Source organism: Rhinolophus sinicus, linkage group LG06 (assembly GCF_036562045.2).
Source record: "Rhinolophus sinicus isolate RSC01 linkage group LG06, ASM3656204v1, whole genome shotgun sequence".
Taxonomy (NCBI): domain Eukaryota; kingdom Metazoa; phylum Chordata; class Mammalia; order Chiroptera; family Rhinolophidae; genus Rhinolophus; species Rhinolophus sinicus.
This window is the reverse complement of record NC_133756.1, coordinates 12,662,845-12,679,694: the sequence shown is the minus strand read 5'-3', so window position 1 is coordinate 12,679,694 and position 16,850 is coordinate 12,662,845. Positions and strand designations below refer to the sequence as shown.

Sequence of the window (16,850 nt, the reverse complement as noted above, 5' to 3'; positions counted from 1 at the left end):
CCCAGTTACCACCTGCCTGAAAGCCACAGGCAGCCCTCCAGCCGTGCACACCAAGCACTCGCGCCGGGGGTCTGGGCGACCTAATGGGGAGCCAGGCTTGCACAATGCAGGTGCGGGCTGCTCCCTCCCTTCCGTTGCTTTGATGCTTGGGGACAGCTCCGGCTGCTGCTTCCTGCCCACAGCCCCAGCCCTGCGATGTCCGGCTGCCCGCCCTCCAGCCCCAAAGCCCCACGCAGCCCTGGAGTAGGAGAGAGAGGTACAGAGGAGGCGCCCCTTGCTTGGCACCCAGTGTTTGACAAGTCCTAGCGAGAAGTCTGGTTTCCTGTTCCAAGTCCACTTCCTCCTGGCTGTGTGCTTGGGGGCACTCCTGCCAGCGTTGCCACCACTGGCTTGTGACCTCCTGGTTCTTCTAGTTCTGCCTCCACCTTCTTGACACAGAGTGTCAGGGTGATCAGTCACTCAGACCAATATAAATTCAGTACCTACTCCACCGCTCCACAAGAATGGTAACAATAGCTTCTACATCATGGAACACCTTCTAGATGATGAGAATGTCCAGCTGAGCGCTTCACATGGGTCATCTCATTTAATCTTCACAATAACCCATGTATGATGAGTCTTCTTATCTCTATTTGACAAGTTACGAGGCTGAAGACCAGATTGTGCCTTTCGCAGGTCGTGCAGCTATGGGTGGCGAAGCCCAGACCTGTCTGACGCCAGTGTCTGGCTTGTTCCTGCACAGTGTTCTGTATAGCCAGCCACTCCAATGTTTCAGCCCAGGGACCTGAGCTAGGCTTGTGGGTACAGATGCAGGGGGGAATTTCTTGGCCCTCAGGAAGCACCCCTTCTGATGACAAAACACTTTCTAATGCTGGATGAATTAGGAAGTCACTTCACTGCTAGGCAGACAGAAAGGCATGCCTGAGCACTTAAGCACAGAGAGATTTCAGGTGGGGGGAGCAGCGTGCACCAACCCTGAGACTGGGTGGGGACCTCTGGGTCAAGCTGCTGCAACAACACAACAGCGCTTCCCCCCACCCCCAACTGTACCCGGCTACAGCCTCTACCTGCTGAAATGGGTTGTTCCATCCATGGGGACATCTCTAAGTGTGTCTGTGTTGGAAAGACTTCTGGGAAAGCTTATCTGTTCCCCAGAAGACCTAATATGGGAAAGGCCTAGACAGTGATGTCCTGGTAAATATTTAATAGCTGACATTGAAGGGGGGAAACCCTGATATGTTGCATTTGTAATATTCCACCATGGAATAAATATTCTACCATAGTCAATGTCAAGCTACCAAAGTAGGAGTTGGACAGTAGCACACCATTATATAGTACCATAACAGAGACAGTAGATTACAGTAAAATAAGTAGGGAAGGATGAGTTTGGAGTCTTTACTATCTTGGTTTTTAGTATTTATTTAAATGTAAATTTATGTAATCAAATTTTTAATGACCGTGTTTAACAATCAGCTCCCACGATTCCTGAAAATGCAACAACCCTTCTCACCCAGCTGGTACAAGTGACTCCAGCACAGCACTGAGCCTAAGTAAGTCACTCAGGTCCTGGGGCTGGCAGCTCCTTCGCTTCCCGCCACCCCACCCCCCGCCACACACACACACACACACACACACACACACACACACACACACACACACACGGGATTCAGCATCTATCTAGCCTGGGTTTCCCTCTAGTGGACAAAAGAGTGATTCCAGGTAATTCTCTTGCTCCACCTGGGCCCAGAGCTCAGAACCCGGAGCAGGGAGTGGATGAGATTTGTCACCCCTCATGAGAAAATTTTCTTAAGGAGGGTCCATACAGTTTCACAATTGTCTTCAGGCACTAGGCACTTGGTGTTCCACCTCTCAGGGGCAGTACCTGGAGGGCCCTCTCAGCTTACGCCATTATCACGATCTTCAGAGCCTCTCAACAATCCCATGTCCTCCTCCATGTAGCTCAGGCTGATTACATCAGCCCTTCAAGCATGTGGATCCCTCCACCCCCCATCAGACCTATCTCTAAGAAGGCAAACTGAGAGACCCTGTTTGTGTTAAGGATTAAGTGTTCACATAACTCAGCCCACTGGGGAAACACTGATGAGGACCATTCATACGTATTGGGCACATATTAGAAAATGGAGTCAATTAGATGCAGAGCTGGGGCTCAGGACTCGCCCTCCTGCGTTATGCTTGGACTCTCTTCTTCCAGAAGTGACCTTTCCAAAGCACCGATATATCTGTGTCACTCCTCTACTCACAAACCTCCTATAATTCTCCATTGCTTTCAGCATCAGTCCTTAGGCCGGCATTCAGGACCTTGGTTGAGACCCCATCCATACTGTTTACCTTAAATCTCCAAAGAAAGAGAAGAAAACTGAGATTTTTGAAATTTTTTTCTGGGCCAGGCACTGTGCTAAACACTTTGCAAACAGTATCTTATTTGATTCTCCAATAATGCTGCTAGGTAGGAATAACCACTTTACTGGTGGGAAAACTGAGTCAGTACAAGCTAGCTCAGTGTTACACAGTTTGCAAACAAATAAGTTTTATATTCAGCCTACTTCTCTTTGTTTTTGAAAGTTGCCCCTGTCTCTGTAGGCCTGGCCCCTTCCCCAGAGTGGGGCACACAATCTCCAGAACCCCTTTCTCACTGCACTTAAGGTAAGGCCACATTCCTTAGAGTTCTAAGGAAAGGACTGCTTTTCAGTGAAACTCAAGCAGAGGTAACAGAGCCACAGACATGGGATAAGAAACCAGACTTTAATCTGATTAAATTCTCCTGCTATCACCAAAGTCCTTCCTCTCCCTTCCTTTCCCCTTTCTCTTCTCTAACTCTCCCTTCTCATCCTCTCCCACCTTCATCTCCTTAGCTTCCACTGGAATCCTAAACATCTTTAAGGCTCAGATCAAATTTCCCTCCTCCAGAAAGCCCTCTCAGACAACCTGGCTTAGGAATCTACTTAATGAAAGTGAGAATTGTTGCAGTTTGAAAGGAAGAGCTGATTTCTGGCTAAATGTGAGGATTGATCACATGTGTTTATCTCTACTCACTCCTGAAATTCCATTGAAATGACAGTAAATGGATTAGGTTTGAAAAAAAAAAAGAAGAAGTATGAATTCACAAGGAAAGGGAATAATATGGATATGGGATTTTCTTTTTAGGGTACTGAAAATGTTCTGGAATTAATGGTGATGGAATTAGTGGTGAAGAGAGAAAGAAAGAGAGAGAGAGAGAGAGAGAAAGGGAAGGAGAGAGAGAGAGGAAAAAGAAAGAAAGAAAGAAAGAAAGGAAGGAAGGAAGGAAGGAAGGAAGGAAGGAAGGAAGGAAGGAAGAAAGAAAGAAAAGTTAAGGAGAAAGGAGAAGTTAAACCTTTACCAGCACATGGATGTATAATATAATAACACACATAGAGTATTGTTAACCAGGAAAGCTCACCTGAGCTTCAGTGTCCAGAGTTTTTACTGGGGTTTCAATATGTAGGCATGACTGATGGAGTCATTGTTAACTCAATCTCCAGCCCCCTTCCCCTTCATGGAAGTCAGGCTGAGATCACATGGCTCAAAGCTCAACCCTCTAATCACATAGTTGGCTTTTCTGACTTGGCCAACCCTTATACTGAATCATCTTAAAGTACTTAGGGCCCCACTATGAGTACCTTCAGGGCCCACCATGAATAACAAATACAGTCCTATCGCTTGGGAAATTCCAAGGATTTGCGGGGTGGGGAGGCAAGGGCCAATCAAATTATTTATTATACAACAGACCCACACCAAGGTACATCACTGAAAAAAAACTGAAAATGCCAAGACAAAGAGCACCTCCTAATTCCAGAGAGAGAAATAGGTCACATACAAAGGTTTGGACATCAAATGATATCAATCTTCTCAATAACAACACTGGTTGCTAAGAAACAGGAAAGCAGTATCTTTAAAATTCTGAGGGAAAATGATTTCCAATCTAGTATTCTATACCCCATCGAACTAGCAACTAAAGGTGTGGGTATAATAAAGAGAATTTCAGAAATGCAAGGTCTCTAAATTTCACTTCTCAGGTACCCTTTCTCAGGCAGCTAATGGAAGATGTGCTCCTTTGATGGGAGGAAGTAAATCAAGAAAGAAGAAATGAGCTCCAGAAAACAGGGGAGCCAACACAGGAAAGAAGCAAAGGGAATTTCTGGTATGATGGTGAAGGGAAGTTGCAGAATGACAGTTGTGAAGCAGGTCTAGAGATCAGTAAGTTCAAATTGGAACAGAAAGACAAAGGGCTCCAAGAAGAGATGTTTCCAAGAAAATAATGGAACTGAATTATTACCTCACATGCTTGACCATTTGTAGCTCTAGTGGGAATGTGTAGGGTTAAATTCGTAGTATATGCATAGAAATCTAAGCAAAAGAAAAAAATGAGACAATCTAACTCTGAAAAAAAATTGTATAAGAAAGGAAATGTAGTTAGACTACTCCATAATCATACAAAATACTATAAATATTGAATATTTATTTTAAAATTGAATTATAATTCTATTGGGAGAATAAGGGAAGACCAAATATATGGGGGTAAGAAGAGAACTATAAGAGCTACATCTTCTTCTCACATTTTAAAATGTCAATAAGAATTTAACAATCAGGAAAAGTAGATTATCTGGATTGGTCAAAATATGGAAGTAAATATTAAGGACAAACACCAGCTAAAAGTGTAGCTGCCTTTGAGGAGTGGGAATTAGGGGTGGTGAGGGAAGGGCAGAGATAGCCCTTTTTTTAACCTTGTCATACATTTAGTTGATTTTTAAAAACTATGTACATGTATTATTTTGATTAAAAACATATTTTAAGAAAAGTAAAGGAAATTAAAAATTGTAGAAAAATTGAGTGTCCCTAGGGTAGCATTTTTTACTTTGGTGAATTCATCACCATCCTGGGTCGAGACATCTCAGAAACCAGAGCAGTTAGCCCTAAAAACGGCAGCATCTCTATGGAACAGACACACATTAACCAGGCTCATGAGACTGATATTTCAAATCAGATGCCAATTCATTAATTTATAAAGGGAAGCAAGGCTTTGAAGCCGTCCGGTTCTTCTTGTTCGCTGATAAGTGCATTCTCTCCCTGGGGGCAGATCTACATAGGGAACAGAGTGGTTTTCAGTGAATTGCTTGGTGATCCAGAGCATGAGTGAAGTGGGTGTTGAACTGGCTGGTTTCAAAGAATGATGCCTCCATCTCCCTTGTTCCTGGACCAGCATCTTTGTCCCCAGACAGTGTTCGGATGGACATTCTGTCTCCATCAGTTAAGTTGACATTTATCTCTATTTTAAAGCATTAGAGGCTTGTGTCCAGTCAAGCAGGCAATGTATGTACAAAGCACCCATGACGTGACAGGCTCTGTTCTGAGCCCTGAAGTTACAGCGGTCAACAAGATTGACATGTCCCTGCCCTCATCGAGCTTACAGTCTGTTGAAGAGACTAACATTAAACAAAGTGTGCAAAGTGAAGAAACAGCCTAACTCTCAGAAGACAACTTATTTTTGCAAGTTTTTGAGGTGGGGTCACCTCCTAGTTACCCTCAGGTATCACCTACAATGAACCATGGGGAGGCGCTGTTGAGTAAGGACTCATCTAGATAAAGAACACCCATTTTCCAAGCATAGATTCCCAGCTTCCTGTGGATTCTAAATCCCAAATCCTTCCAGTGAAGTGATTTTCTGTTTAAATTTATCTAGGGCTGGTTTTTGCCATTTGTCACCAAGAACTCTGACTGGTACAGCAACAATTTCAAACATCTGTGGACCAGATAACAAGTCCTCAAAAGGCAGTTCCAATGCCTCTGCCTCAGGGCTGCAACCAGAGCTGAAACCTTTCTGATTTGAGTCTTCTGTTCACACAAAACAGGGCACACAGGCTGTCTCAGTAAAATCTGGTTGGCTGAGTCACTCAGTAAGTCCACAAATACCTGCCAGAAGGTACTGAGGTTACAAAGCTAATAAAAGATAGTTACTGCTTTCAAAGATGTCCTCCATACACCTTAGACCCAACATATCCAAAACTGAGGGTGTCATCTTCCCTTCTTTTTTCCCAACCCATATATCAACTCACACCTTGTGTCCCATGTTCCAACAACACTGAACTGCTTGCTCTTTTCCCTTCCCTCTGTTGGGATGCCAATAGTGAATAGTAGGTGTTCTTAGACCACAGGGATGGGAGGGAAAAAGACAGACAGCAGACAATCAGGCTGCTGCTTGTAGACAGGGACCAGACCTTGAATACCAGGTAAAGAATTCTAGATGAATTGGTAGCTATCCCAAATTACTTTCCTTGGCCTAAATAAAATAACTGTATAGTTTAGCTTTCCTCTTCTACCAAAGGTAGTCTGTATGAAAGATGACATAAAGGGCTTATATGTCCATCATCTTGGCCAGAGATGCAGCTGCAAGCAATGTCCCCATTTTACAAGTAAGCAAACAGAGGCTTCAAATGTCTTGGCTCTACAGCTAGCAAGTAGCAAGGCAAGGGTTTGAACAAAGTTTCCAGACCCCAAATCCCCATTTTTTCTTCTACTAGTGCAGCTCCTACAGAGTGTTTTGTGTGTGGTGTGAGGGAGGAGCATCTCAGTCTTGGCCTGGCCCCAGGGAAAAATTCTCCTCACCAACCGCACCAGAGGCTCAGTCGGTTCCTCTGGCCTCTCCACCTGGCCTACATCTCTTCTCTGGATACTCCATTTTCTTAAATCTTCACAACAATCCTGTGAGGTATTACCATCTCTTCGTTTTACAGATGAAACAGACTCAGAAAAAGTTAAGTTTCAGGTTCCAAAGTCCAGAATCTTCACTATCTCACTTCGCTGCGGTCCAGGTTTGGAACACCTACGGTAGCTAAAGAAACCCGCCAACCGTGATGAAGCGGATGCCGGGGGACCAACCCCAGTTCAGAGCTGAGGGCCGCCAGGTGGCGCGGTGGAAGTGCGGCTGCTTCCCCACCTCACCCCACCTCAGGCCAGACGCACCTTAACTAAGCCGGGCAAGCCCAGGGAAGTAGGCTCGCAGGGTAGGGCAGGGCGGGGCGGGGAGTAGCCCTAGTCCTCAATCCACAATGCGCAAGGAGCCTGCTGGGACCTTCCGGGCTTTGATAGAGTCACGTCTCCACCAGGCAACCTCCAGGCTGCATCAGCTTGCCGCCTGCCCTGCGCTCCCCAGTGTGCAATTCATTTTAGGGGTATACGGACTAGAATAGAGCTGGAGAGAGCAGCCAGCAGGGGTGGGGCGGAGACTCTACCGTCCCCACCTGTCGGATGCCAGGAGGGGACGGGTCTGGGGCGGGGCTTGTCCTGTAGGGCCCGCCCCTGGTCCCAGATCCCCGGGCGCGCGACGAGATATAAGGCGGCCGGGAAACAATGCGCCTGCATCTCGCGCTCCCGCGCGGATCCCGGTAGCGTCCGGACCGCCGTGCACGAGCGAGCGAGGGAGGGAGGGCGGACGCGCGTTGGGGGCGCGCTCTTGAATGCGGGCCGCGCGCTCGGTGGCGCGCATGTGCTTGTGTGCGGGCTGCCCGGCTGCCCCGAGCCGGCCCGGAGCCGGTCCGCTCCTGGTGGCGGGCGGCGGGAGCGAGGTGAGGCTGCGGGCAGCCGGGGGACGGGCGTCGGTCCCGGGGGGCGGGCTGCAGGCTGCCTTCTGTGCACAGTGCCCCCCCGACGGGCCCTGGGAGCTGCGCTCCGGGAGGCGCTGGCAAAGTTTGCTTTGAACTCGCGCCCCGCAGCCTCGTCCGCGCGCTGTGAGCGGCTTCCCTGGGTACACTGACCCAGGGCTGGACTTTACGAGACGCGAGGGAAGGGCGCAGGTTCCAAGCCCAGAGGTTCGGGAGGGACAAGAGCCTGGCAGCCGGCTGTGCTGAGGAGACCGGGGACGCCTCCTTCCCTGGGCCGGTACCTCAGTCAGCACGTCCCCCTTACCTCTCGCAGGGAACGGACATGGACTTCGACTCGTACCAGCACTATTTCTACGACCATGACTGTGGGGAGGATTTCTACCGCTCCACCGCGCCCAGCGAGGACATCTGGAAGAAATTCGAGCTGGTGCAGTCACCCCCCACGTCGCCGCCCTGGGGCTCGGGTCCCGACGCCGGGGACCCGGCCCTTGGAGTTGGTCCCCCGGAGCCGTGGCCCGGAGGGGGCGCCGGGGACGAGGCAGAATCCCGGGGCCACTCGAAAGGTTGGGGCAGAAACTACGCCTCCATCATTCGCCGTGACTGCATGTGGAGCGGCTTCTCCGCCCGGGAACGGCTGGAGAGAGCGGTGAGCGACCGGCTCGCCACTGGAGCGCCCCGGGGGAACCCACCCAAGGTGCCCGCCGCCCCGGACTGCGCTCCCAGCCTGGAAGCCGGTAACCCGGCGCCCGCTGCCCCCTGTCCACTGGGCGAGCCCAAGACCCAGGCCTGCTCGGGGTCCGAGAGCCCTAGCGACTCGGGTAAGGACCGCTCCGGGCCATTCAAGAGGGGGGCACCCCATGGGTGGCCAAAACTGCCGCTCCGCTGTCTGAGATGAGGTACTGGGTCTTCGCAAGCCCTTCGGCCACCTCCCCCTTTCTCTGGCTGAAGCTGCCGGTGTAGCCCCCAGCGGTGTCTGTCTGGCACGTGGGTGTGTTAGTAAACAGTTTGAAGAAGTGGCGTGGGAGCCAGCGTTCCTTTGATGATGATTGGAGCCCCAGGGGACAAGGGAGACAGGGTGAGGCTTGGCGCTTACGGAGGACAATACTAGGATTGGACTGCAGGGGATTTCTGTCCTCCGGAGGCTGGAAGGGGTCCCTTAAGGGTCACACCAGGCTTGAAGTTTTTTGTTGCTGCCTCTTTCCCTGGGAAACTCACACTCCCCTAGGGAGAAGAAGCTGAGGAGCCTTTTGTGCAAAGCCTTCATCCTTTTAAAAACCGGGTCTCCTGTCTGCTTTACTCTAAAATGCTCCCACCCCTTACCATTTGTGCATCCACACCATTACCCGTGAGACAGGTAGGGGAGGAATGAACGCTCCCCATGAACAGATGGAAAAACTGAGACTTAGAAATAGGAAATCATTAGAAGTGAACCCCAGCTTCCTCCCAGATAGCCAGCCTCTCTTGCCCCACCCTTCATCGAAACCAGGCACTTCTTCCTTGATGTTTAGAGGGTCTTCATGGTAGTTTACCTGAGAAGGGTTACACCCTGCCTTGTTGCTTTGGCCTAAGGTGGAAAGGTGTCCCTTGAACTCCCTCCCAATCCATCTGAGAGTTTCCGCTGCCTCCTTGCATTCAACAAATGTTAACTGGCCCCTACTTTGTGCCAGAGTGGGCGAAGTGCTGGGGTCACAGATAGGGAGCTCCAGACCTCCTCCCCCATCCTTGAATGCAAGTATAAACCTCACTGAGGGCAGAGGCAGACTTCAGCATCCTGTGCCACCACACTACGTTGCTCTTAGCCTAACCTCTTCTTAGACCTCTGTACCCATGAGAAATACTGGAGAGGGTACTTTTATAGGGTGCAGACAGTCTAGCATCAGGGAAATCGGGACAGAAAACTCACTGTTGCTTTTAAGAATAACTTTTACATGACCACCATTTAGAGGGAACGGAGGAATGGGGTATGGAAGTCGTCATACACTTGGGAAAAATAAGGATAACAAGAAAAATTAAAAGTCAATTTTTTCAGTCCACTGTGTTAAGGTCTTTTTTAACCTGTTTGCTTTCTACAAGTGCTTCTGTTTGTTTAATGGCTGGAATGGGAATTTTGAGATCAAGAAACCAATAAATATTGATGTGTCTCTACAAAGGCTGATGGAGTGGTAGAGTGGGAAGAGCACTGTTTTTGGGAGTTTGGAGATCTTAGTTTGAGATCCAGAACATTACAAAGTGATGCATAGACTTGGCTGATCTGGGTCTGTTTCTCCCTTGGCACATGAGGGGGTTGGTCTTGCTGGTCCAGCTGAGGACATTTCCTTGTCTAGGTAGAGTTAGACACTATATGAAAAGGAGAATGGTGTCCTACATTATTTCTTCCTTAGGCAGAGCCTCCCCAGCCATGAGGTGTAACACTGAAATATTAAAGGTTTGGGATGTGGGGAAGCCTCCTTGAATCATTTTCTGACCTGCCCTTTAACCTGAACCTGTTTGCAAGCTCCTGGTTCACTCACAGGCCACATGGCTCAGAACAAAATGCAACAGATTGCAAACAATGAGGGGGGTGGGGAGAGTGACTGACGGCAAAGCTCAGCCAATAGGGGCTAGGGGCTGGGTGAAACAGCATTCCAAACACAGCTTAGCCAGCCAATCACAGGCCTTGGGGCCAGGAGGGCTGAATGGTCAGGTTTTATTAATGGAGAAATAATGCGATTGTCCACACAATGGAAGCCTTCCTGACAAAGGGGCTCAAGCATCCTGATAATGCAAAAGAGGCAGAGAACTGAGCTCTTCTGTTGTTAGACTGAAATGTATTAAAGTGGCCTTTTATGTGAGGGGCTGCAAAAACGTGTGGAACAGGAAGGTTTTTCCTTAATTGCCTCTCTCCTGCTGGGGTAACCTAAGAGACCTTTAAGCCAGGGAATGATGGGGGCACGTCCAGGTGTCTCCAGGTCGCTGGTGTTTCGGCCCTTGTATGGCGACATTCTGCTGCTGCTCAGTTCCTAACCCTGGCACAGGTAGCTTGGAAATGGTTGCTTGTACCTTTGTGAAGTTCCTGCAGCTTTTGCCGACCTGGGATTATAAATCCAACGCTCTTCTGGTCCAGGGAAGGGGGTGGGGTGGGCGACCTATAAATGATGGATGACTTTAGAAACCTATTGAACCCAGGAGCAAAATGCCCCTAAGGGAAACCTTTCCCTTCCCTCAGTGGGTGAGGAGCCATGGGTTGTAGCCCTCCCTTCTCTGAACCTTCAGCTGAAAGAGATGGCAGAATAGAGAGGTGGGGGAATAATAGGATTTATAACTTGTGAAAAGTAACAATTCCCCAAGTGCAGGCTGTGCTGGGCAGGAACAAAGGGCAGCTCTGCCCACAGACCCCTCATTTACAATTCTGATGGGGCATGAAAGAGCCCGACTGGGGAAGATCTTTATAGCTAAACTTTGTCCCAGGCCGGTAGCTCTTTTTCTCCATCCCCTCCGTGGGGGAGGGGAGAGCCTGTGCAGACTGGGGGCTGTTGGCTTGGGTCTGCCTTTTGTTCTTATCTAAGCCGTGCTGTGCAAAAGGAAATTGGAGAATATTTTCCTTCTTGCTTATTTCCCCTTCACACTACCCTAACCCCATTACAAATGAATCAGCTGCCTTTCTCCTCACTTCAATTTGTTTATATCTAAATTGGGAAAATGTCACCTTCTTTCCCAAGCCCCAGCATAGGGTCTTTGTATATATCTCATGGGGTGTGTTTCTTCTCTTCATCTCTCTACTTGGACAGAGGGTGAAGAAATCGACGTTGTGACAGTGGAGAAGAGACAGTCCCTGGGGGTACGGAAGCCGGTCACCATCACAGTGAGAGCAGACCCTTTGGACCCCTGCATGAAACACTTCCACATCTCCATCCATCAGCAACAGCATAACTATGCCGCCCGTTTTCCTCCAGAAAGCTGTTCCCAAGGAGCGGCTCCAGAGAGAGGTCCCCAGGAAGAAGCTCTGGAGAGAGATGTTCCAGAGGAGAAGGAAGATGAGGCAGATGAAGTGGTTGTGAGCCCCCTGCCTATAGAAAGCGAGGCTCCCCAGTCCTGCCACCTCAAACCTGTCAGTTCTGACACTGAGGACGTGACGAAGAGGAAGAACCACAACTTCCTGGAGCGCAAAAGGCGGAATGACCTCCGTTCGAGGTTCTTGGCCCTAAGGGACCAGGTACCCACCCTGGCCAGCTGCTCCAAGGCCCCCAAAGTGGTGATCCTAAGCAAGGCCTTGGAATACTTGCAAGCCTTGGTGGGGGCTGAGAAGAGGATGGCTACGGAGAAAAGGCAGCTCCGATGCCGGCAGCAGCAACTGCAGAAAAGAATTGCGTACCTCAGTGGCTACTAACTGACCAAAAAACCTGACTGCTCTGTCTTACAAAGACCCGAGTTTATTTTTTAACCTTCCCTCTCCCCCTTAGTAATTTGCACATCTTGGTTACGATGAGCTAGCCTGGACAGTAGATCCCAGAATGCTTTGTAGCCGGTGCACACACAATAAGGGCTTGCATTCTTGGAAACCTGGAAACCCAGCTCTCTCTCTTCTCTCACTCATGGGAGCGCTGTGTCTTCTCTGGCACCTTTGGCTTTTCTCAGGCAGACAGCTGACTGAGGAGCCTTGGGGTCTGCCTAGCTCACTAGCTCTGAAGAAAAGCCTGACAGATGCTATGCAACAGGTGGTGGACGTTGTCGGGGGCTCCAGCCCGCATGAAATCTCACACTCCGGATGAGCGTTAGGCTGGGAAAGGATGCTCCCACTGGTGTCTCTGGGGTGATGCTAGGACAGCTGGGCCTGGACGCTCTCCCTGAGGCTCCTTTTCCAGGAGACACACGAGCTGTCTTGGGTGAAGACAAGCTCGCAGACTTGATCAACATGGACCATTACCTCACTGTCAGACACTTTACAGTAGCTGAGGAGTTGGAAACCTTGAATATATAGATAATGATGTTAGATGACACCCCTCCTCCCACGCTCAATGCTGCGGCCTTGAGAACATTTAAAGAGCTTGGCTTCTACATTCTTTGTCTCAAAAGCCCTCTGGGCTCTTTCCTTGAGGGAGAGAGCATTCTGTCCTCACAAGGGACTTTTCTGTGTCCTTCTGCCTTTGTTAAGCAATGGGCTCTACGGCACCCCTTGCCCACAGGTCAGAATATTTCCCCAAGACACAGGGAAATGGTTCCTAGCCTGCGGCCTGGGGAAGGCTTGGTGTCTTGGCCATGAACTTGTTCCCTGCCCAGGTATTTTCCCTCTTGGAACCTTCTCTCAAGGCAGATGTCAGGCACTTCAGGAGTGAGAACTGTACCACTTCCTCTTTCCCACCTCCCTGTCATCTCAATCCTTCACTGATAAGTTTGAAGTTCTACTAGAACCATGCAAACCTGTCCTTCTTGTGCAACTCCAAGAAGCTTGCTGGCTCTGCAGCCACCCGTCTTGGGTCCTTGCCAGCCTCACATGAGTCAGACCCCTTTCCCAGAATCTGGGCCTTACTGCAGTTCTTCCTGGGAGGGTTTCTGGGACTCATCCAGTGCTCCAGAAGGTGGCCTAGTTTCCTGGTGGGTTTTTAAGGAGTTTCCAGGAGCTCTGCTTAGTGGACCATGATGGGTTTTGGCCCATCTGGACTTGGCACCTCCGAGTGGATTCCAGGTGTAGCCTCTACTCTGGGAAAGGCACGCAACCCTACAGGTGTCTTGTGGGCAACCTCAGAAGTCCCTAAGCCTAGCCTGGAAGAAGGACCAGCCCCTCCAGAACTCTGCCCAAGGCAGCAGGTGCCTGCTGGCTGTGGGTTTGAAAGGGGGAGGAGAGGATGGTGGAGCACTATCTGTGGCTCTGGAAAGCCAGCTGCTACTTCCAAACCTATTATGCATGATGGTCTGTTTCTGAGGTTGTTTCCTGGCTTCAGAGAACCCCCATGGAAGTTTGAGAAAAGCCTCTCTATGTTTTGGAGCATGGTTTTCAGGAGCCTACTGACTTCTGGAACTGTCTTTGGAGAACAGGTGGGATGTAGGTTATTGATGTCTCACCTGAATAGCTTGTGTTTTATAAGCTGCTGTTGGGTATTACGCTGGGAGCAGTCTTTTTTTTTTTTTTTTTTTTATACTGTATTTTTGTATGCCTTTTGCAAAGTGGTGTTGTTTTTGTACAAGAAAAAAAAAAAAACTCCTGGGCAATTCTGTTGCAAGAGTCGGATTTATTTTGAAAGGCAAGTTGACCTGAAATTTTGTATTTAGTTGTGATTATTGATCGCCTGATTTTAAAATGTTGCCTTCTGGGACATCTTCTAATAAAAGATTTCTCAAACATGTCAGAGTGGGGGCAGCTTATGCCAACCAAGTCCTTGAATCAAGGACGACTATTTCAGTGTAGCCACAGGGAAGCCGAAGGGTTGTATTTCTCTAACCACGTTGCTAACCTGGTCATTCCACTTTGGGTTCCTGAAATGCCATTTCAGACATGTCTAAACAATGTAGGCTCGGCACTTGGTGAACATGAAATTCTCTTATGAATTACAAAGAGTGCTGAATTTGTACGTTAGGAGGCTTGAAATCCTGGTTCCACCACTTATTTGTCCTGTGCCTTTTAGCTTTACCTTTCTAAGTCCTAGTTTCCTTATCTGTAAAAGGGGGATACATGCTACTTGACAAGGGCTTGGCAGGTATTAAATGAAGTAGTAGCTGATAAGCCACTTTCTAAACTATAAAGTTTATATATATTCTTTAGGATGGTACTGTTCTTACCTTAGTGGTATGATGACCTTTTGGAGGACGTCTTTTTAAACATTCTCTGCAAATTTGTGATGTAATGCGATTTTTTTTTCTTTCTCCCTGGATTAATGAAAGAAAATGAAGGCTCCCTTTCCCTCACATAGTTCACATAAACTTGCTGTAAATGCAAGAGGGGAGACAATAATAAGAGCTCTTCCTGATAGAACACTGCCTATGTCTAAGCTCGCTTCTCCATGTTATGCCACACCAATCACGTGCCAGGGCTACAGAAGAGGAAACTGAGGTTCTAAGAGTGAAACAAAACTGCCCAAAGTTACACAGCTAGTAAGTGACTGAGCAGGGATTTGAAACCAGCTCTGCCTATTTCTGCAGCTAGAAGTCTTACCCACTGCATAGTACTGATCAGCTTGTTTTGTTAGCATGGGGCGTGTGGAAGAGGAAAACATGGAATTCCATCACTTAACCACTTCTTGGAACTGTCTCTCCTTGGGGCCATTGTACCTGCCACTTACTGGGATGAAGTGGAGCAAATGTTCCATGACCAGCCCCCCTGCCACATTTGTGGTCTGGGAGGGTTAGTCTTGACCCAAAGAGACCGCTTCTGGGACTGAAAGGAAAACGATTGCTGTTCAGCAAGGCCATGAACATCATGCGGGGAGAAGGCCATTTGCCTCAGCCTTATAGCTGGGACCTGGATGGGTATTGCCTGCCAGCACTCCTATGGAGACTGAGTAGAGTCAAAAAACTACTATAAAGTCCTCACACTTACCAAGTGACCCTTATCACAACCTGGCAAGTAAGCAATGTCTGCCGCATGGTACTGGAACCCTTGACCTTTCTTGGTCAAGGTCACAGAATCAGAATCCCAGACCCAGTATCCTGTCAGGTACACTTTCCACTCTACCCCCACTGCTCCTAGATCACCAAACCCAGTCCATAAGTAGCTATTTGATAAAAACAGACTGGATTACTGGGACTCTTTTTCTTAAAACTCCACTTCTCTTTTAGTTATTGTCCCTGTCCCAATCCTTTTTTGAGGACATTTGTCAAGAGACTAATTTGTAGGGCTTCTCTAGACCTTGAAAGAACTCCTGGGCCCTCAATAAGATAGTAGGGACTCCTAGGTACAGGCACTAATGCTATTTGTTCTACATACCTTAATTCTCACAATAATCTAAGAAAAAGGTGGTGTCACCCCATTTCATAGATAAGCAAACTGAAGCTCACACACATTGAAGTCATTTATCTAAGCCCACACAGTAACTGCCGCCTGACTGCAAGCTTCAGCTCCTTTGAGTCCAACTCTGCTGAGAAAGTGGGAATAAAGTTATCTTGGGGGTGGGGGGAGGCTTGGAGGGGGAAGGGAGGGTGTTTCTGGAATGTGAAGCATTTCAAGCTCCTTCCTAGCTCATTTCTACAGACTCCTACCTCTCTATCTTTGTCTGAAAATAGCCCGGAGTTTATTCCAGGATTTCATAGAACAAGTTCTACAAATTAGGTTAGCCTCTGAATAGTTCACCTAAGGGACTACACACACCTAACTTAAGGATGTGGACGTCGACACCAAGGGGCAGTGGAGAAGCCACACTTGGTGTAGAAAAGAAAGGTCATCCTCTCTGTTAAACAATAAAAGATTAAAGCTTGTGCTTAACTCCTGCCTCTATTGGCAGCTATTTTTGTGGTATTGAGACAGGTTGAGCTATTTCAGATGTGCTGAGTTTGTCTAACGTGCCCCTGGGGTCAGGATATTGCAGAATATTCACTTTAGAAAGAAAAGAGAGGGGTGGGGATGCTTTTGTTGATCTGGAAGGTGATAGGAGGGAGTGAAAGAGAGGTTTCTTTCTAAGGATAAGATAACCAGTTGGGAGATGATTGATGATGGGTGACTGGGGAGGGGTGAAGGGGAGATATCTAATGTGTCAGCTGAAGTTCCGTTGGGGTGTGGGCCTTTCTACTTTAAGCCAAGTGGGCAACTCTTGTTAATGTCTTTATTTAGAACTGTTGCCAAATGGATCAACTATATTAATGTTACCATTCTTTTGCTGAGGAAATAGAAGTATGATCTTAAAGTTTCTAATCAGGTGAGTTATTAAACAATGAGACTTAGTGCCAGGGGTCCAGTAGGTGCCCAGGAAGTGATGGATCACCTTTCTTTCTTTTTGTTTTTTTAATTGGGGAAGGGGAACAGGACTTTATTGGGGAACAGTGTGTACTTCAAATCAAGTTGTTGTCCTTTCAATCGTAGTTGTGGGGAGTGCAGTTCAGCTCCAGGTCCAGTTGCCATTGTTAGTTGCAGGGGGCAGAGCCCACCATCCCTTGCGGGAGTTGAGGAGTCAAACTGGCAACCTTGTGGGAATCTAACCAGCAGCCTTCGGCGTTAGGAGCACGGAGCTCCATCCACCTGAGCCACTGGGCCGGCCCCATCACCTTTCAACTTGTAGGAAGCGGTATGGTTTAAGTGGTCTCTCACAC

The 16,850-nt window shown here is 48.4% G+C and overlaps 1 protein-coding gene across 6 annotated transcripts in view; it reads left to right on the top strand.

Moving 5' to 3' along the window:
- MYCL (MYCL proto-oncogene, bHLH transcription factor) overlaps positions 1-15,692 on the top strand; it is an 83,784-nt gene extending 68,092 nt beyond the window's left edge. For 4 of the 6 annotated variants that reach the window (XM_074334475.1, XM_019737133.2, XM_074334477.1 and 1 more), the window contains 2 exons: positions 7,951-8,455; positions 11,405-15,692. In XM_074334475.1, coding sequence (XP_074190576.1) covers positions 7,951-8,455; positions 11,405-12,003 — 1,104 coding nt within the window. In that variant the 3' untranslated portion in view covers positions 12,004-15,692. Of the gene's footprint in view, positions 1-7,299; positions 7,602-7,950; positions 8,456-11,404 lie in introns of those variants that run through there. The other 2 variants (XM_019737131.2, XM_019737134.2) reach the window with 2 other exon arrangements.
- The last annotated feature ends 1,158 nt before the right edge of the window (positions 15,693-16,850 follow it).